Consider the following 21,038-nt stretch of genomic DNA (forward strand, 5'->3'; position numbering starts at 1 on the left):
TTTCGACTGATGTCTTTTAGTTCTTGGTTTCCTCAGTGATTCTCAGATAAGGCTCTTGAGTAAGATAGGACAGCTACTCCGTGTGACCTAGGGGCCTAACTTCCGCCGTACCCTCAGTTCGGACCCGAAGTGGTAAAGCGGACTCTAACCACCCTGGGAAAGTGCTTTGAAAGTGGAAGTCTGCCATGAAAATGAGACAGCCGGGTCTGTTGCCAGCCGGGGACGGGCTCAGACTCGGGTCTCCTGCAAGCCTCAGGCTCCCCATTTCCGGGTGCGGAAGGGTGGGTCAGGGGCGGGGCATGAGTGTCAGTCGGCGCGAGGTCCGCCCCCTACCCCTTCTTGCGCCCCGGCTCCTTTGGAGCCACGCCCGTACTTCGCGCAGGCAGCCGGTCGGCCCTGCCGGCTCGCTGGCGCGGGGAGGAGTGGGGCAGGGAGACAGCTGGCTGGCTGGCTGGCAGGCTGTGGGGGGCGGGGTGCACGCGCGCCAACGCTTCCCAGTCCAGCGCTTTTCCTGCGCGTGCGGCTGGTCGGCCCGCGGCGGCGCAGAGCGGAGCCGGCGTGGGGGGGCTCCGGCAGGGCGGGGGCCGGAGCCAGGCCGGGCAGGGGCCGGAATGCCCCTGTTCTTCTCCGCGCTGTTGGCCTTGCTGTTGGTTGCCCTCAGCGCCCTCTTCTTAGGCCGGTGAGAGGATCCCGGCTACAGCGGGTGGGGGTTGGGGAAGGAAGAGAGACTGAGGAGGGGGCACGCGCTGGAAAGGCGCGCGGGGCCGGGCGGGGAGGGGAAGCGGGCTGGAGGCGAAGGTGCGCTGGCAGCTGAGGGGGAGGGCCTGAGGGGAGCCGCGGAGAGCGCGCGCTGCGGGCCTGAGCGGGGGCGTGCGGCCCGAGCTGGCACCGAGAAACTGGTAGTAGGGGACACTGAGGGACCGGGCGAGGCCTGAGGGGATGCTGAGGCTGGGAACTGAATAGGGGTGTGTGTGTGTGTGTGTGTGTGTGTGTCGGCGGCGGGGAGAGAAGGGGGCCCGGCCTGGTGGCCTCCATTTGCCACTGAGTGTCCCCGTCACCGAGCGCAGAGGGCACCTGCAGCCTCGCCTTAGGAGACGGAACAGGTCTGGCTGCCCGGGGAAGAGCGGCATTTGAGCCGGCCGGGTGTGACCCCACGGTGCCTTCTCGCTGACACCTGTCTGGGGGGCGGAGACAGAGACCCCGTGGGGGTAGTGTGTGTTGACACATCTGACACGGCTGCCTGTATTTCGACTCCCCGTCGGGCTTCTTCCTCCTTCATCTGGGGTTCCTAAGGATTGGAAAGATTGCTTTCTTTGTCCCCAATTTAGGAGGTGGACTGTAGTTTGTCTGATTTCATTTGGGTGGAGGGGACACTCCAGGGCTAGGGTTTTGATCTTTGCGGCCGAGTGTACCTGACAGAATGTTGTTTTGGGAGACCGGAGAGTTGCCCAGAAGATCCAGCTTTAGGACATGACCTTTTTGCAAGGCCTTCTAGGACCAGGAAGGGGTGAGGGAAGCCAAAATTGGAAGATGGTCCTGGGAACTCACAGGGATTTTTCTGCAGGTGGTTTGTGGTCCGGTTGGCCACCAAGTGGTGTCAGCGGAAGCTGCAGGCAGAACTAAAGATTGGCTCCTTTTTTTGGATCCAGAATGTCAGCCTTAAGTTTCAGCAACACCAGCAAACAGTGGTGAGTCTTGGGGAATTCCCTGGGTGTGTGGGGGGTGGATTCAGCTAAATTTTAACTATTTCTTTTTTTTTTTTTTCCTCTAAAATCCTGGGTGGCTTTCCTAGTTAGCCCAGCCTTGTCACTTCTTTGCCAAGATGATTTTAGAGTTTGGAAGCACTGGGATTGATGCAAGTTGTTGAGTTAAAAATGCTTATAAGGCACAGAGTGTTCAGGGTACAATAAGAAAGATACAGAACTGAGCACAGAGAAAAGATAACAGGAAATAAGCACTTACTGTTCTAATTTAAGAGGAGAAATAGTAACATGTCCATAAAAGAGAAATACTGAGCAAGTTCAACCAGTGTCATTGTGAGGAGCAGGATATAGTGCTGAGGAGAGAAGTTGGTGGAAATGGAGTGGAGAATATTTAGTGGAAGGGCTATAGGACTTCCTCCTCTTCTTAGAAAATTTCCTGGCTGTCAAGCTGCTCATGGCTTAACTAGCAGCTAGTGTACAAAGCTATTTTCCACACTGTTTTAGGAAATTGATAGCCTGTGGATTTCCAGCAAACTTCTTAGCCATGATCTGCCGTGAGTACCCTATATCCTCTCTCTTCCCTTGGGGAATATTTTGGGATTGGAGTTTGCAGACTGACATTCTGCAGGGGCCTCACAGCCCAAGGAGGGGGCTGGGGTTTTGCTGATGTCTCCTGGTTAGCCTGGAGGCTATTATTTTGTGAGACAGATATTGATAACTGTTGTGAGGCTGTTCTCCATGATTTGAGCTGCATTTTTAGGGAGGATTGGAGAGTGAATATTGGGGAGGGGAGAAGACTTCCATAAAGGGCTGGACCTGATGGCAGTGGGATCTCTTTTCTGGGCAGACGCTATGTGGCATTGTGCTTTGGAGAAGTGCGTATCAGAACGGACCTACAGAAGGTTTCTGGCCTGTTTGCCCCATTTTCCCAGAGCACTGGGGTGCATCAAAAGGAACTGTCCTTCAGTCCATCCTTACTGAAGATCTTCTGTCAGGTGAGATTCTTTTCCCAGTTTCTTGGACTGTAGCAGGGATAGCTGGCTGTAGAGTGATGGGTGAATTTTTCTGCTGTTTTGGGAATATAATACCAAGAGCTGCCTCTTATTCTTTCTCTACTGGAAAGGAAAGGCAGTGCCTTGGTACTAATGATTATTCTTTGCTGCTTCTTTGTAGCTCTTCTCCATTCATGTAGAGTCTATAAACATCATGGTTCTCAAGGTGGCTACTTCTGAGTCTTTGTGGCACATTCAGATCAGAGGAAGCAGCTTTCTTTTGGATAGTGATGGGAAAAGGTAACCACTGGGTGAAAGAAGATCTGGTAGTCCCATTCTTGCCTTACAGTGTCCGCATGGCTGGATGTCTGGGTTTTATAAAGGTGTCAAGTTCTCATTCTATAACAATTTGAGGAGAGGTTAAAGTTAGGCACTTTTCTTTGCCTTGTTCTGTTTAGCCAGTAAAGCTTGACTGAAGTTAAGTGGTGAGAAAGGGGCCGAGTGCTCTTAATTTTTTTCCTTTCCCAGGCTGAAATGTGAGGTGAGCCTAAATCAGATCAACAGCAAAGTTCTTAAGAGTGGCCAGTTGGTGAGTATGCCATGGTCATTTAGATGCCTTGTTTCCTTCTGGGCATGGGATATGAAGGAGCTTACATTCTAGGTTCTGTGTTCTTATGGGGAGTTCTCTCAAGGTGGTGTTCTAGACCACTGCATTTTGACCCAAAACTCCCTGATTCCCTACATCTTAACACCTTAGCAGCTTATCCTCCCTACAGGAGGACACCTGCCTAGCGGAGCTCTCACTGGCCCTAAAGCTGTGTCTAGAGGTGGGCATCAGCAGTCGGCAACTGAAGGCGATCACTGTGGATATGTGGACACTCCATGCTGAACTGCATGAAGGCCTTTTTCATAGTCAGCTACTACGCCAGGGCCCAAGCCTGGCACCCACATCTGTTCCTTGTTCAGGTAAAGCCCTGGTCAGTTAGCTTCTTGGGTGTGCTGTTCTCTTATTATTCTGGAGTTATGTAAAAACAGTGGTCTCACTACTCATTAGGTGTGCTTTGTTATTCAGCATGACTTTTGACACTGAGGATAGCTAAAGGAGATAGGGCATTTACTTGTGGGTGAAAGAACTAACATTTAGTGGGTAATTATTAAAAATTAGACTTGTAGTATGAGTTTTTTGTATTGTCTCTCTAAATTCTCAGCATTTCACAAATGAGGAAACTGAAGCAAGAAGACCAGATAGGTGACTTGACTGAGGTCATAGAGCTAGTCAGTAGTAAAAATGCAGTATAAGTTATTTTGTCCCAAAGTCCATATTCTTTTTTTTTTTTTATTGAGGGTTGTTTTATTACCTTTTTTGTTATTCATTTATTTTTTTCAGCGTAACAGTATTCATTGTTTTTTGCACCACACCCAGTGCTCCATGCAATCCGTGCCCGCTATAATACCCACCACCTGGTACCCCGACCTCCCACCCCCCGGCCCCTTCAAAACCCTCAGATTGTTTTTCAGAGTCCATAGTCTCTCTCTTTTTTTTTTTTTTTTTTAAGATTTTATTTATTTATTTGACAGACAGAGATCACAAGCAGGCAGAGAGAGAGCGGAAGCAGGCTCCCAGGACCCTGGGATCATGACCTGAGCCGAAGGCAGAGGCCTTAACCCACTGAGCCACCCAGGTGCCCCAGGATTGATGGCTCTTGTGTTATTCATTCATGTTTTCAGAGGTGACAGAGAACTTGGCTGAGCCAGCTCTGCCTGGCCTGTACCTCCTCCAGCAGCTGCCAGATCAGGTCAAGGTGAAAATGGAGATCACAAGTGTGGTGCTGTCCATGAATAGTCAAAAGAGGTGAGATCTCTGCTGACACAGAGTGTGGAGAGAGATGGTTCGAGCTCTATGCTGGGGTCTCAGTAACCTGCCTAGTAGCTCCACTGCACTGAGCTTGTCTTTGGGGGGAAAGAGAGTAAGAATGACATTCCATGTATTTTTGAGTCAAAGTCTGGCTCTGCTCTAGGCACCTGAATTGGACGCTGAAGCTGCTGCATTTCCTGTACCACCGTGATGAGGATCAGCTGCCTCTTCGAAGCTTCACAGCAAACTCTGATATGGCACAGATGAGCACTGAACTCATACTGAAAGGTTCCTGGTGGGGGGGCCGTCGATACCCAGAGGACTAGACCCTCTCTTTCCCCCATGCCCTAGTTGGCCTTCTTAATTTAATATCAGTGTAGCTGGGGTTGGGGAGGAGGGAATATACTGAGAGAAAATAACCCCAACTCATGAGTTTTGGTAATAGTCTATTCATCTGCTTGTCTGTCTCTGTTTCCTAGTTTTACCTTTTGTTTTCCCAGTGTTCTTCTCTGATCGCTCTTTGCCCTCACAGATGGTTTGTTGCTGTCCCAGAGTCGCCAGCGCATCGTCTGTCTCAGCTCCCTCAAGGCTAATGTGCAGGTATGATGACTGTGGGACCAAGAATCCTTCCTTTCTGTGCTCTCTCCCTATATCATTGCCTTGTGAGCTACTGAGATAAAACCCAAGCCAACAGTTCTGGTATTACTTCCAGGTGACCACCATTGACCTCTCAGCCTCCCTGGTTTTGAATACTTGTATTATTCATTACCGGCACCAGGAATTCTCTCACTGGCTACATATGCTGGCCCTGGAGACCCAAGAGTCTAGTTCATCTGTTTTTAAGCAAAGAAAGAAAAGGTAGGTGTAATCTTTTTTTAGCCACCATCTTATCCAGGTGGATTTTCAGATTCTTTTGCTCTAAAGTGGCATATTGTGTTAAATATGTATTTTGATGAGTTCAATACCATTTCTATTTTATTTGTTTTTATTTTTTGAGAGAGAGAGAGCAAGCATGGGAGCTGTGAGGGGAGGGGCAGAAGAAGAGGGAGGGGCTTGATTCCACCACCCTGAAACCAAGACCTGGGCTGAAATCAAGAGTTGGATGCCGGGGCACCTGGGTGGCTCAGTTGGTTGAGCAACTGCCTTCGGCTCAGGTCACGGTCCTGGAGTCCCGGGATCGAGTCCCACATCGGGCTCCCAACTCCATGGGGAGTCTGCTTCTCCCTCTGACCTTCTTGCCTCTCATGTTCTCTCTCACTGTCTCTCTCTCAAAATAAATAAATAAAATCTTTAAAAAAAAAAAAAAAAGAGTTGGATGCCTAACTTACTGAGCCACCCAGGTGCCCCAATAGCACTTCTATGTTATGTATCTTCCCCATTAAACTAGATTCTTTGACAGTAGGATGAAGTCCTTTTTGTTTTTATTTCTTCAGTGCCCAGCACAGTGCCTTGTTATATAAAATAAACAATTGTACTGAATTTAAATGATCCACAATCTTGTCTGCTTTAGATTATAAGGTGGTACATCCTGTCAGCAGTGTCATCTCTCTCTGCATTGTGTTGCATAGAGAACTTAAGGTTAATGGCCTGGAAGCAGGGGCCACCTGGGTGGCTCAGTTGGTTAAGTGTCTGCCTTTTGCTCATAACCTGCTCATAATCTCAGAGTCCTGCGATCAAGTTCCACATCGGGCTCCCTGCTCAGTGGAGAACCTGCTTGTGCACGTGCGATCTCTCTCTCCTTTTCTGACAAATAAATAAAATCTTTAAAAATAAGATGACTTGGGGTACCTGGGTGGCTCAGTGGTTTAAGCCTCTGCCTTTGGCTCAGGTCATGATCTCAGGGTCCTGGATCGAGCCCCACATCAGGCTTTCTGCTCAGCAGGGAGCCTGCTTCCTCCCCCAAACCCCCACCTGCCTCTCTGACTACTTGTGGTCTCTGTCAAATAAATAAACAAAATCTTAAAAAAAAAAAAAAAAGATAGGGACGCCTGGGTGGCTCAGTGGGTTAAGCCTCTGCCTTCGGCTTGGGTCATAATCTCAGGGTCCTGGGATTGAGCCCTGCATCGGGCTCTTTGCTTAGCGAGGAGCCTGCTTCTCTCTCTCTCTCTCTCTCTCTGCCTGCCTTTCTGCCTACTTGTGATCTTTCTCTGTCAAATAAATAAAATCTTTAAAAAATAAAAATAAAATAAATAAAATTTAAAAAATAGTAAAATAAATAAAAAATAAATTAAAATAAATTAATAAATAAAATTTAAAAATAAATTAAAAAAAAGATGGCTTGGAAGCAGTGCTCCTTGGTTGTATTAGGTTGAATCATGTGATATACTGATGTTTATATTTACAGTTATATTTGATCTCTGAAATGGCAGTCTCATATGGTTCAACCTAATAATCTTTCTTGCATCCCCACAGTTTACCATTGGGAATAACAAATTTAGGAGTTTGGTCTTTTATTTTCTAGTTGCATTCCATCCTGAGAGTCACAACAAAACTCACCCTGACTTTTGAGAGCTTCAGTTATCTGTTCCGTAATAGGAAGCTCCAGTTCTTTCTTTATCAAACAATGTTGTCTTGTCTCTATGCAGAACCTTCCCCCAAATCCTGGCTCCCATCATCTTTAGCACCTCCATCTCCAATGTCAACGTTTCCGTTCAGCTTGGTGATACACCACCCTTTGCCTTGGGATTCAATTCCATCTCTCTAGGTAAGACTCTGGGATAGAAAAGGAACAAGAATCTGTCCATTTGTGAAGCTAGGCCTAATTGATGGCTACAGTGGCTCCATAGAACTCTCTCCTACCTTTTTTGTTCAGATTACCAGCACCTGAGGCCACAGAGTATCCATCAGCGGGGTGTGTTAACTGTGGACCATCTCTGCTGGCGGGTGGGCAGTGACTCCCACATTCAGCGGGCACCCCACCCACCCAATATGCATGTTTGGGGTGAGGCACTTGTCCTGGACTCCTTCACACTACAGGTAGGTGGGGTACTTTGGTGAACAGCGGCCCATACAGTTTCCTTTCCCTGCCATGCTTTAGAGCACGGAGCACCTTTTTGGCAGAAGATGACTCATCAGGGTGTTATAGAACTGTGTGTTCTGCATGCTTCTAATGGGGCTCGCTCTCTCTTCTTTTCTAGGGTAGCTATAACCAGCCTTTGGGCCTGTCTAGCACCCAGTCAGATACCCTGTTTCTTGATTGTACCATCCGTGGACTGCAGGTAGAAGCATCAGATACCTGTTCCCAGTGTCTCTCTCGCATTTTATCCTTGATGGACACACAATCTGGGAAGTCAGCTGCCTCTAGAGAATCTTCATTTGGGGAATCTGTGTCATTACTGTGGAAGGTGGACTTGAAGGTGGAGGACATGAACTTGTTCACCCTTTCTGCCCTGGTTGGTAAGTGGGACAGGGAGTCTATAGTTAAGTGGGTAGTTTGTAACCTAAGCAGATTATACCGGTTCAATCTGCTCCTTCTCATTTAATGAAGGTGATTATTTGGACTTTTTCTAAATTAAAGGCATGAGATGCTGGAAGGTCTTACATAACTTGGGTTTCTTGATACTTCTTACAAGCTGATAGAAGGTATTAAGTATTAAGACAGATTTATTTAAAAAAAAAAAAAGCTTTGATAGTTGATCAAGAAATTGAGACTTGTGTAGTTTTTTATTTCCTTATGTGTTTGGTTCTAGAGAGTAATACATCTCTGGGCACTTTGTAGGAGTTAGGGAGCTTCTTTGGCTTTGCTACCAGATTTAGGTAGAGTAAGATAGGAGAGGAAAAATTGCCCTAAAATATGAGGAATGAACTTAGGGAGGTATAGGGAATAAAGAAAACTAGAGTGAAGAGAATGAGTAAGAGTGAAGGCTGAAGTTGCCATTCGAGAGCTGAGAACCAATGCTAACGTGGTTTCTGGATGTTAGGTGCTTCAGAGATCCGACTAGACACGCTGACCGTCCTGGGAAGCGCTGAAACCTCCACTGTGGGTGTCCAGGGACTTGTGCTGGCCCTGGTGAAGTCAGTCACAGAGAAGATGCAGCCTTGCTGCAAGGCTCCTGACATCCCCACTCCTGTGCTCAGCCTCTCCATGCTCTCCATCACCTATCACAGCAGCATCCGCTCTCTGGAGGTAATGCTTCTCTGGGGAGGTGGAGTCAGGTTGGTTTTTCTCTAGGCTGAAGAGCATTTCCCAGTCTTTTTTCTTTTTTTAAAAAAATATTTTATTTATTTATTTGACAGAGATCACAAATAGGCAGAGAGGCAGGCAGAGAGAAGAGGGGGAAGCAGGTTCCCCTCTGAACAGAGAGCCTGATGTGGGTCTCAATCCCAGGACCCTGAGACCATGACCTGAGCCGAAGGCAGAGGCTTAACCCACTGTGCCACCCAGGCGCCCCTCCCAGTCTTTTGAGTCTGTTGTGAAATTCATCTGTGAGAAATATGACATCTTGCATTATCCTTTTTGTCCTGGCTTGTTCTATACATTTTTAACTCTTTATTATGGAGCATAAAATACACACAGAACTAGAGAGAATATATGAACTTGTATGTATCCATACCCAGCTTCAGTAATTACCACTTAGGACCAACTTGTTTCAGCTCTGTACCCGCCAGTCACCCTGCCGCCTGCTCCTGGATTATTTTGAAGCTTCAAAATAATATACCAGGACATATAATTAATATGATATATATTATATAATATGTAACATATAATATAATATAATATACCAGGACATATAATTCCAACTGTAAATATTTCAGTGCATATCTCTGATCAAATAAGAGGTGTTTTTTTTGTTTTGTTTATTTTTTTGTTTTTTTTTTAAAGATCATGATGTGGTGTTATTTCACTGAAGCCCTCAGCTTATTAAAAGGCTGGAAGGGAGGGGCACCTGGCTGGCTCAGTGGGTGGAGTGTACGACTCTTGATGTAGGGGTTGTAAGTTCGAACCCTGTGTTGGGTTTAGAGATTACCTAAAAATAGAGTTTTTAAAAAAATAAAAGGTTGAAAGGGATCAGAAGATGGAGGCAGTGGCAAGTTCTAAGAGGCTTTCCAAGATCTTTCTCCTCAGGGTATCAGGTGAATATGGAACCCTCTTAGGAAGGGAGTGGGGGTATCTTTCCAACTGTCAGACTTCGGCTTCCTTTGGAAGAAGTTGCCTTTTCAAGGCTGGAATTCAAAGGCATTTTTCTGTTCTGGAATTTAAATTTTCTCTGCTTAACTATTCAGAATGGACTTTGTTTTTCAAACTTACAAGGACTCCTTTCTTTGAAGCATACTTTCACATATAAGTTATTTGCTATATTGACTTGTGTGGTCAGTCTTTTTTATATTTTTTAAGAATTAAATTAAGTGGCGCCTTGATGGCTCTGTTGGTTGAGTGTCTGATTCTTGGATTCTGCTCAGGTTGTGATCTCGTGGTTGTGAGGTCGAGCCCCATGTCAGGCTCTGTGCTCAGTGTGAAATCTTCAGATACTTTCTCCCTCTCCCTCTGCCCCTCCCCATTTGCACACACACCCTCTCCCCCTAAAATGAATAAATAAAATCTTTTTTTTTTAAATTTTATTTATTTATTTGACAGAGATAACAAGTGGGCAGAGAGGCAGGCAGAGAGAGAGAGGGGGAAGCAGGCTCCCTGCTGAGCAGAGAGTCCAATGCAGGGCTGGATCCCAGGACCCTGGGACCATGACCTGAGCTGAAGGCAGAGGCTTAACCTACTGAGCCACCAGGCACCCCAAAAAATAAAATCTTTAAAAAAAAATTTTTTTAAAGGTTTTGTTTGTTTATTTGATAGGTGGAGATCACAAGTAGGCAGAGAGGCAGGCAGAAAGAGAGGGGGAAGCAGGCTCCCTGCTGCACAGAGAGCCCGATGCGGGGCTCGATCCCAGGACCCTGGGATCATGACCTGAGCCAAAGGCAGAGGCTTTAACCCACTGAGCCATCCTGGTGCCCCAATAAATAAAATCTTTAAAAAAAAAAATTAAGTCAAGATGCAATCACTGCATGAAACAGTTTTTTTTCCCTTTTTTTTTTTTTTTCCAAAGATTTTATTTACTTATTTAAGGTAAAGAGTGGGAGAGAGAGCATGAGCGGGGTGAGGGGCAGAGGGAGAAGTAGACTCCCTGCTGGGCAGGGAGCTCAGTGCGGGACTCAATCCCAGGACTCTGGGATCATGACCCGAGCCAAAAGCAGATGCTTAACTGACTGAGGTACCCACGTGCCCTGCATGAAACTTTCAAAGTGTATGGACATTGGGGAGGGTATGTGCTATGGTGAGTGCTGTGAAGTGTGTAAACCTGGCGATTCACAGACCTATACCCCTGGGGGTACAGGTCTGATAATACATTATTATTAGGCTAATAATACATTATATGTTTATTAAAAAATTTAAACATTAGGGGCACCTGGGTGGCTAAGTGGGTTAAGCCGCTGCCTTCGGCTCAGGTCATGATCTCGCATCCCGGGATCGAGTCCCGCATCGGGCTCTCTGCTCAGCAGGGAGCCTGCTTCCTCCTCTCTCTCTCTCTGCCTGCCTCTCTGCCTACTTGTGATCTCTCTCTGTCAAATAAATAAATAAAATCTTTGAAAAAAAAATTTAAACATTAAAAAAAACCTTTCAAAGTGATTATTAAAATGGTTATTACTGGGGTGCCTGGGTGGCTCAGTGGTTTGGGCCTCTGCCTTCGGCTCGGGTCATGATCTCAGGGTCCTGGGTTCGAGCCCTGCATCAGGGTCTCTGCTTGGCAGGGTACCTGCCTCCCCCTCTCTCTCTGCCTACTTGTGATCTCTCTCTGTCAAATAAATAAATAAAATCTCTAAAAATATGGTTATTATATAGAGTATGGCTGTTAGAGAAAGATAACTCACAGAAACAAAAAGTCAAATGACTTATTAAGTATGTGCTGTATATACTGCATATTCTGTGGTAGTTACTGAAGAATCAACAGTCTAGAATCCAGTTGGGAACTCAAGAGTGTGTAAGTAAGAACTGTTAGCTCCATATATTCATGCTAAGGAGAACAAGGCAAGGGTGTAATTGATGCAGTTGCTCAAGAAATGGTCCTGAGTGGAGATGGTTCTGGACCCATGTGTGCATGTATAATAATAATCTCAGCCATCTCTTATATTTTGGGATTTTGTAATTGACAGATCCTTTTCTCTTGCTCCCTGAAGGTTCAGTGTGGTACAGGGCTCACCTTACTTTGGAGCCCCCCAGATCACATGTACCTATACCAACACATCCTGGCTACCCTGCATTGCCGAGACCTGCTGAGAGCCACTCTGTTTCCTGAGTCTGTGCCACTCCTTACACTAGAGATCCCAGAGACTGCATCTGAACCAGAAGGCCTTCTCCCTGAGCCATCTCCCCCAAAGCGGCTACTAAACCTGACACTAGAGGTGAGCACAGCTAAGCTGACAGCTTTTGTAGCTGAGGACAAGTTCATTACCCTGGCTGCGGAGAGTGTGTCGCTGAGCCGGCATGGGGGTTCGCTGCAGGCTTACTGCCCAGAGCTGGCTGCTGGCTTTGATGGCAATAGCATCTTCAACTTCAAGGAGGTGGAGGTACAGCTGCTGCCCGAACTGGAAGAGATGATCCTCCACCGGAATCCTTTCCCCATGCTGCAGACCCTCCGGAACCGTGTGTGGCTTCTCTCCCTGGGCTCAGTCTCAGTGGAGTTTCCTTATCAGTATGATTTCTCTCGAACTCTGGATGAGGCTGTGGGTGTACAGAAATGGCTGAAGGGGCTGCATGGAGGAACTCATGCTCCGGCTTCTCCAAGCCCTGCCCCACTCCCACCTGATCTACTCTTGAAGGTTCATCACTTCTCATGGGTTTTCCTGGATGACATTTTTGAGGTGAAACTTCGTGATAACTATGAACTAATGAAGGATGAAAGTAAGGAGAGCGCCAAAAGGCTGCAGTTGCTGGATGCCAAGGTGGCTGCCCTTCGGAAGCAACATGGGGAGTTACTGCCAGCCCGTAAAATTGAGGAGCTCTATGCCTCTTTGGAACATAAAAACATTGAAATCTACATTCAGCGCTCCCGTCGTCTCTATGGCAACACACCTATGCGCCGGGCTCTGCTCACTTGGAGCCTGTCAGGTCTAGAGCTGGTAGCTCTGGCAGATGCCTCCTTCCATGGGCCTGAGCGTGTGATAGAGCAAGTTCAAGAGCTTGATCCAGGCAGCCCTTTCCCTGCTGAGGGGATAGATCTTGTCATTCAGTGGTGTCGTATGCTCAAGTGCAGTGTTAAGACATTCTTGGGTAAGTAACACTTCCTCATTTGTAAATAGAGTGTAGTGTTCGCCCTCAGAGCTCCAGAAAGCTCTCTGAGTGACTGCAGAGGAACTCAGTTATATTGGGAACTGTGGTGGTTTTTGGATGGGTGGAGTGGGATGGGTGGGCTCCTCTTCATTTCTTGGTTCCTGAATTTCACCCTGAAACTGCTTGGCTAACACGAAGGACAGCTAACACAGTCATCTTCAGGGTTAGCGTGCCTCTTGGATCTCGGTGTTATTCTACTCACCATCTGCTCATGTCTGCACGCTGTTTTCCAGCTTTCCTGCCAACTGCCAGCTCTTGTTCTCTCAGTTGACCTTGTTAAATAGATGGGTAAAAGTAGTGGCAGGGGAGAAAATGCTCAAGAATGTTGAGACAGTCCTCTGAATAGCCAGCGTATATCCTCCCTGTAATAACAGTTCGGATAAGAGATTATCCCCGGTACCTGTTTGAGATACGTGATTGGCGGCTGATGGGTCGACTTGTGGGCACCGAGCAGAGTGGTCAGCCTTGTTCCCGGCGGCGTCAAATCTTGCACTTGGGGCTTCCATGGGGTAATGTGGCAGTAGAGAGGAACATGCCCCCACTCAAGTTCTACCACGACTTCCACTGTGAGTAGAGGAGGGCAGTTGGTGTGGCTGAGGGACGTTGTGATGGCTGGGATGGGAGATGAGCTGAGGCCCTCTGGAGTGAAGAAAGAAGTAGCGTAATAAGCTGTACCCTTTGCTCCTCTATCCCAGCGGAAATCTTTCAGTACACAGTGGTATGGGGCCCGTGCTGGGATCCAGCCTGGACACTGATTAGCCAGTCTGTGGACCTCTTGACCAAGCCCTCAGCTGACCCCAGCCCACCCTTGCCCTGGTGGGACAAGAGCCGTCTTCTGTTCCATGGGGACTGGCACATGGACATTGAACAGGCAAATCTGCACCAACTGGCTACTGAGGTGAGGGCTTCCGGAGTTGTTTTCTTACTAGGATGCTATGATTGGGGCTTGTATAGCACATGGCAGGGGGAGACCCAACGATACTTATTTGGGAGATTGGGAGATATTCTTATCCAGATCTCACTGAGTTGTTGGGGGTGGTTACAGGACCCATACAACACAACAGAAAATATGCACTGGGAGTGGAGCCACCTGTCTTTTCATTGGAAACCTGGTCAATTTGTGTTCAAGGGTGACTTGGATGTCAACGTGAGAACAGCTTCTAAGTGAGTGGAGTGATGGGTGGGGCCTCAACAGGGCGAGGGATTCAGGTTGGAGGGAGAGGGGAAGAGCCAGGGGGTTGCAAGTGATCAGGGCACTGAGAGCTGGGACTCTGTTGTGAGACAGGTATGATGACTGCTGCTTCCTTCACCTGCCTGACCTCTGCATGACATTGGACCTGCAGTGGCTATGCCATGGGAACCCCCATGATCACCACAGTGTCACTCTGCGGGCCCCAGAGTTTCTGCCTGAGGTGCCCTTGGGCCAACTTCATGACTCCTACCGGGCATTCCGCTCCGAGAACCTCAATCTCTCCATCAAGATGGATCTGACCCGGCACAGTGGGAGTGAGGCTTGGGTCTGGGGCAGTGGGAGGAAGAGTTGGGAGGATGGGCTTAAACATAAAGGACTTGACCCTTTGGGGCGGGGATAGGGAAAGCAAGGGAGGATTTGGATTAGGACCTTTTTTTGAGAAAGGGTTGGTGAAGACAAAGCTTAGATTTTTTTTTTTTTTTTAAGATTTTATTTATTTGGGAGAGAGAGAGTACAAGCAGAGAGAGAGGGAGAAGAAGACTCCCCACTGAGCAGGGATTCAGATGCTCTATCCCAGGACTTGGAGATCATGACTTGAGCTGAAGGCAGAGGCCTAACCATCTGTGCCACCCAGGCGCCCCCAAAGCTTAGATCTTTAAAAGGAAAGGGTATTGGGGATATTGATTTGGGGCTGAAAGCTGCTTGGGTTTTTAAACTTCTAAAAGCTGAATCTAGGGATGGATTTAGGTTCATCTCTGTTTTAATCACAGGTAGGAGATATCTATCTTGTCTTTTACAGCAATGTCCCAGCCCAGGATTCTGTTATATAGTAGTACCCTGCGCTGGATGCAAAACTTCTGGGCAACTTGGACTAGTGTCACAAGGCCTATCTGTCGGGGAAAGCTCTTCAATAACCTGAAACCAAGCAAGAAGAAACTTGGCCAGCACTACAAGCAGCTTTCCTATACTGCGCTTTTTCCCCAGCTGCAGGTCAGGCTCTTGACATCTTCAGTTCTGTTCCCCTTCCCTAGTTTTCTCATTTTTCCTTATCTTCATCATCTCTTGGATACCATTCTTTGTTCAGCATTATGCTCTCTGCTTGTCAGGTGCATTATTGGGCCTCATTTGCCCAGCAACGGGGCATCCAGATTGAGTGCAGTCAGGGCCATGTCTTCACTAGGGGAACTCAGCGGCTTATACCTCAAGGTAGGTTCAAAGACTGCCTTCCTTTCTCGTAGTCCTTGCCCTCTTCGCCCTTCTTGTTCCTCTTCCTGCTTTCTGTCCCACGCTGCCCTTCTCTGTCGGTCTGCATGGGCTCTGTATGGCTCCTTGTCTCAGCGGGCACAGTGATGCGGCGCCTCATCTCTGACTGGAGTGTGACCCAGATGGTTAGTGACCTAAGTCAGGTGACTGTTCACCTGATGGCTTCACCCACTGAAGAGAATGCTGATCACTGCCTTGATCCTTTGGTGACAAAGACCCACCTACTGAGCCTGTCCTCCCTCACCTACCAGCGGCACAGCAATCGCACAGCTGAAGAGGTACCGCTTGACTCAGTCTCTTTACGACCTTATTTGTATCAGTATGTGTCTTGGTTTGTTTGGGCGGCCATAACAAAATACCGAAGACTGTGTGGCTTAAACAACAAAAATATATTTCTCACAGTTTTGGGGGCTAGAGGTCTAAGATCAGGGTGCCAAGCATAGTCAGATTCTGGTGAGGGCTCTTTCCTGGCTTGTAGACAGTTGCCTTTGCTGTGTTCTCACAAGGCAGGAAAAGAGAAAGGGAGCATCCTCTTTGGTGTCTCTTCTTTTTTTTAGATTTGGAGCGAGAGCGAGTACAGGCAGACAAAGTGGCAGGCAGAAGCAGAGGGAGAAGGTTTCCCTGCCAAGCAAGGAGCCTGATGGGGACTCGATCCCAGGACGCTGGGATCATGACCTGAGCTAAAGGCAGAGGCTTTAACCCACTGAGCCACCCAGGTGTCCCTGGTGTCTCTTCTTATAAGGGCACACTGATCCCATCATAAAGCCCTACCCTCATGACATTTAAATCTAATTACCTCCTAAAGGCCACATCTCCACATATTATCATACTGGGGATTATGGTCTCAACATATGAAGTTTGGTTGGGGCAACAATTCAGTCCATGGCAGTGGGTTTCAGGCAAAGGTCCAGGTAATGTTTCTAACTACATTCCAAGCATATATATCATTATTATATAATGAATTCACTATCAGCTGTATCAGTGTCCCTCTTTTTGAAAATTCCTTTTCTCCCTCTCCTTCTAAAGATAGTCTCTTGGCCTTCAGGAAACAGTAAAACTTTTTTCCTAGGACCTTATTTGGTGGGATTTTTTGCCCCCTAATTAAGGAAAGATTTTATGTTGAAATTTTTTTTATTCTCGTTTTTTTTTTTTTAAATTTTTATTTTTATTTATTTTTTATTTTTTATTTATTTATTTTTTATTCTCGTTTTTAATTAAGTAGGCTCCATGCCCAAGCTGGGGCTTGAATTCACAACCCTGAGATCAAGAGTCATAATGCTCTACTGACTGAGACAGTTAGGTGACCGTATGTTGACGTTTTCTGAACCATATAAATATAGTGGATATAGTCTGAGTGTAGTCTAATGCACACATTAAGACCATTTAGTTTTTCTTTTTCTAGGGTTGTTTTATCTCTCCTAGAACAGATTTGTTTTTTCTTTTTAGGTGGCTAGGGGGCAGAAAGAGAGAGAGAGAAATTTTTTTTTTGTTAAAGATTTTATTTATTTATATGAGAGAGAATGAGTGAGAGCATGAGCAGGGGGAGGAGCAGAGGGAGAGGTAGACTTCCACTAAGCAGGGCCTCCCCGACCCCTGACATGGGACTTGATCCCAGGACCTTGGGCTCATGACCTGAGCCGAAAGCAGATGCTTAACCAACTGAGCCAGGCACCCAAATAGATTGCTTATTCAACAAGTTTGTTTTCTTATCTCTATATCTGTGGTATGGGAGAAATTGTGGGAATTTCCATGCTATCTTGTGGTTCTTGTTTCTTAGGAGCTCTCTACTCGGGTTGGGGATCCTGCCTTTCACACACACCAGCTGCACTTGGTAGATTTACGGGCTTCGTGGACAACCACAAATCGGGACATTGCCTTTGGTTTATATGATGGCTATAAAAAGGCAGCAGTACTCAAACGTAACCTCTCTACTGAGGCCCTGAAGGGGTTAAAGATTGAACCACAGATGCCAGCTAAAAAGCCAAAGCAGAGTGTTCTGACCAGTGCCCCAGCCCCACCTCCCGTCAGCACTCCCAGCTTTAGTGGACAGCCTGAGAAGGGGTCATCAGGAGGTAAGCCGGAGCAGATGAGACTTCATCGGGTTAGGGTTAGAATATGTCCATGGGATTGGACAGGAATTGGGAAGGACTAAATCGTGGATGGTTCCGTCTAGGTGTAGAGATGAAAACTATTGTTTCTCCATATTAGGCCGCCTTAGTCTCTCTCTCTCTCTCTCTCTTTTTTTTTTTTTAAGATTTATTTATTTATTTAACAAACAGAGATCACAAGTGGGAGAGAGGCAGGCAGAGAGAGAGGGGGGAAGCAGGCTCTCTGCTGAGCAGAGAGCCCAACTCGGGGCTTGATCCCAGGACCCTGGGATCATGACCTGAGCCGAAGGCAGAAGCTTTAACCCACTGAGCCATCCAGGCACCCTTCTCTTTTTTTTTTAAAGATTTTATTTATTTATTTGACAGAAGTGCAGTAGCTGAGGGGAGGGGCAAAGGGGGAGGGAGGGGAGGGAGAAGTATATTCCCTACTGAGCAGGGAGCCTGAAGTGGGACTCAGTCCCGGGACCCTGGGATCATGACCTGAGCTGAAGGCAGACGCTTATCCGACTGAGCCATGGAGGTGACCCAGTCCACCTTAGTCTTACGTAGCAATGATATAAGGGCATTTAAAGGGTGTGATCCTGTGACCAAGAGAAGAGGATCATAAAGGAGTAATGGGTCAAAACAGTATGAGTAAGGGAAAGAAAGGATTAAAGAATTGTTTTGTGGTTTGATGAATTAATTTGTTCGGTCAGCAAATATTGAGTACTTAACAGGCACAAAGCACTGTGATGGGTTCATGAGAGATATAAAATGAAAGACCTTCTACTTGCTACAGCAAGTAGTTTATCATCTCTGGATGAGCTAACTAAGATTATTTGTTCATTCACTCAACCACTCATTCATTCATAGATTCTTTTTAGCTTATAGATGATTTATAATGTGCCAGACATAACCCTAGACATTAGCGATATAAAGGTGAGAGAAAGCTCAGAAACTAGTAGGTAGGCATGTAAATTATTATTTCATTATGAAAATGCTTTGTAAGAATGTTCAAGGAGAAAGTATTTAAATCAGCATCGGGAAGTCTAGAAAGGCTTCCCAGAAAAGATCGTTGAGATGGGTCTTAAAAGATGAGTAAGAGGGGCTCCTAGGTGGCTCAGTGGGTTAAAGCCTCTGCCTTCGGCTCAGGTCATGATCCCATGGTCCTGGGATTGAGCTCTGCGTCGGGCTCCCTGCTCAGCAGAGAGCCTACTTCCGACTCCTGACTGCCTCTCTGCCTACTTGTGATCTCTGTCTGTCAAATAAATAAATAAACTCTTTTTTAAAAAAAAGAAAGATGAGTAAGAGTTCAACAGGCAAGGAGAAAGGGGAGGGCATTTTAGGGAGAAGGAATGATAAATACAGAGGAATGCAAGTTCATGGTGAGTTTAGAACAAGGTGAAAAGTGATCATGTCACAAGTGAGAAGTGAAAGTATATGGGAGTTCTTGACTAGAGTGAAGAAGGGAGTGCAATCAGGGAAAGATTTATTGATGAAATAACATTTAAGCTGGACTTCGAAGCCTTAATATAGTTTGAACTTGTGGAAATGGGGAGAAAGGGCATTCAAGGCAGAGGGCGTATCCTGATAGGAGTAGAATTGGTAAAGCTCAATACGTTCAAAGGAGAGCAAAGAGTCTGTTTCAGTTGTCATAGAGAGTGGCTAAGATGAGGGGTGAGGGAAGATCCCAGAAAGGAAGGCTGTACATAGACCATCAAAAGTCTTCTATACAAAGCTAAGGAGTTTTTGGTCCTTACTTAGCAGACAGTGGTGAACTATTGAAGGCTTTTGAATAGGGATGTGTCATCATTAGACTTAATTTTTAGGAAGATAAATCTTGGGGTGCTGTGGAGGAGGAATCGGGGAAAACTGGAGGTGGAAGGACCAATAAGGAAACTATTGTGGCATCTCAACAACATGTAATGGTAGAGGCAATGAGAATGGAGATGGGGAGATAGAAAGAAATGTTAATGTGTCTATGAAATGTGCAATGCAAGGAACATATCTAGGTAATATCTAACAGCTGGAGATGAGATCTAAAAGCTTAGTACTAGAGATGAAGATTTTGGGAGTTTCAGCATGAGCTAAGAGGTAAGGCCAAGGAGGTAATAATAGTTGCCTACTGTGTGGCAGGTACTCTGCAAAATACTTCTGTATGTTGTTGCATTAAATTCCCTCAACAACCTTATGAGACACTTACTCTTATTTTACAGACATAGAAACTGAGGCTCAGGTTAAAGCAAGCTGCCAAAGGTCACAATCAAGAAACTGGCAGAGATAGGATCTTAAATATAGGCAGACTAGTCTGATTCTGGAGGCTGCTATTAACCATAACACACTGTTAGACAAACTCATTAGAAGAAAAGAGGAAGAGGGGAACATGCCAAGGATGGACCTTAGGAGATACTCATTTTCTAAAACTTGGGAGAAAAGGATTTAGAGGCATAATCAGAGGAAGCAGTAGAAGTATGAGAACACAGTGGCACTAATGGCAAGGGAGTGGTTTCATGGGGAAAGGAGTGGTCAACAAACGTTTAAGATAATACGAAGTGAAAAATACAAGTAACAAAATGAGAAAAAAAAGATCCTAGAATAATTCAGAGTTTGATATACCTAGGAGAAAAAATGCTGCCACTAACATAGTATTTCTAAGTTTCTTTTGGGAATCTGTTACTTTTGTTAAATTGAAGGGAAAATGAAATGACAACCCTTATTTTGCCCTCAAGGATGAAGAGATGGAGTGGATAAGTTGCAGATAGGAGAATGTGTTGTAGAGAAATTGAAGGAAGATCATTTGGGCCCTAGATGTGTTCCCTATCCTTTTGAGATTATGACTTTTTCCCACTTGCTGTTTCCCTGCAGGTGCCTACATGTTGCAGAAGCTGATTGAAGAGACAGATAGGTTTGTAGTGTTCACAGAAGAGGAGTCAGGTGTGAGTGACCAGTTGTGTGGCATTGCTGCCTGCCAGACGGATGACATATATAACCGAAACTGCCTTATTGAGCTGGTTAACTGCCAGGTAACTTGTCTTTACCAGAGTACCTCCTTGGGCTAGATCATAGTATGCGTTCATCTTCTCCCACCACCAAATCAGAATGGGCAGACAGAGTTCCAAAAAAATATTCCTTCCAGCAGGTATCCAGGATAATCCAACTTTCATGTCTAAAACCATAGCATTCACTCAGTAAGCCAGAATTAGGCCCATCTGTAGTCATAGGTGCAATCCTTTCATTAACCTTCTCACCTTCCCTGGTGGCCCTTGTGCTGTAATTCTGCTTCTCTCTGTGGTATAGATGGTTCTTCGTGGAGCGGAGACAGAAGGCTGTGTCATTGTATCAGCTGCCAAAGCTCAGCTGCTGCAGTGCCAACACCATCCAGCCTGGTATGGTGACACGTTGAAGCAAAAGACATCCTGGACTTGCTTACTGGATGGCATGCAGTACTTCGCCACCACTGAAAGCAGCCCCACTGAGCAGGATGGCCGACAGCTCTGGTTAGAGGTTAGTTAGTGGCACTGGGAAGGCCCATTATAGTCCCAGTTTTCCATATTTGGCTTCTTCCAGCAGACTGTTTGCAAGATTCCTGCTAGTACCTATTGCTCCAGCTTAGTAGAATAATGAAG

General features: G+C 46.3%; 1 protein-coding gene across 3 annotated transcripts in view; it reads left to right on the forward strand.

Moving 5' to 3' along the window:
* Positions 1-577: 577 nt before the first annotated feature.
* The window catches only part of KIAA0100 (KIAA0100 ortholog), a 32,588-nt gene continuing 12,127 nt past the window's right edge, over positions 578-21,038 (forward strand). For all 3 annotated transcript variants that reach the window (XM_044248305.1, XM_044248306.1, XM_044248307.1), the window contains exons 1-26: positions 578-679; positions 1,565-1,688; positions 2,208-2,257; positions 2,551-2,698; positions 2,877-2,995; positions 3,224-3,284; positions 3,472-3,661; positions 4,424-4,547; positions 4,714-4,838; positions 5,083-5,150; positions 5,263-5,408; positions 7,136-7,254; positions 7,363-7,526; positions 7,688-7,946; positions 8,471-8,676; positions 11,718-12,810; positions 13,245-13,436; positions 13,566-13,768; positions 13,916-14,034; positions 14,156-14,376; positions 14,862-15,052; positions 15,169-15,268; positions 15,401-15,603; positions 17,103-17,397; positions 20,278-20,435; positions 20,710-20,916. In XM_044248305.1, the coding sequence (XP_044104240.1) occupies positions 612-679; positions 1,565-1,688; positions 2,208-2,257; positions 2,551-2,698; positions 2,877-2,995; positions 3,224-3,284; positions 3,472-3,661; positions 4,424-4,547; positions 4,714-4,838; positions 5,083-5,150; positions 5,263-5,408; positions 7,136-7,254; positions 7,363-7,526; positions 7,688-7,946; positions 8,471-8,676; positions 11,718-12,810; positions 13,245-13,436; positions 13,566-13,768; positions 13,916-14,034; positions 14,156-14,376; positions 14,862-15,052; positions 15,169-15,268; positions 15,401-15,603; positions 17,103-17,397; positions 20,278-20,435; positions 20,710-20,916 (4,953 nt within the window). In that variant the 5' untranslated portion in view covers positions 578-611. The remainder of the gene's footprint in view (positions 680-1,564; positions 1,689-2,207; positions 2,258-2,550; positions 2,699-2,876; positions 2,996-3,223; positions 3,285-3,471; positions 3,662-4,423; positions 4,548-4,713; positions 4,839-5,082; positions 5,151-5,262; positions 5,409-7,135; positions 7,255-7,362; positions 7,527-7,687; positions 7,947-8,470; positions 8,677-11,717; positions 12,811-13,244; positions 13,437-13,565; positions 13,769-13,915; positions 14,035-14,155; positions 14,377-14,861; positions 15,053-15,168; positions 15,269-15,400; positions 15,604-17,102; positions 17,398-20,277; positions 20,436-20,709; positions 20,917-21,038) is intronic.

This window comes from Neovison vison, chromosome 5, assembly GCF_020171115.1.
Source record: "Neovison vison isolate M4711 chromosome 5, ASM_NN_V1, whole genome shotgun sequence".
In the NCBI taxonomy this organism is placed as follows: domain Eukaryota; kingdom Metazoa; phylum Chordata; class Mammalia; order Carnivora; family Mustelidae; genus Neogale; species Neogale vison.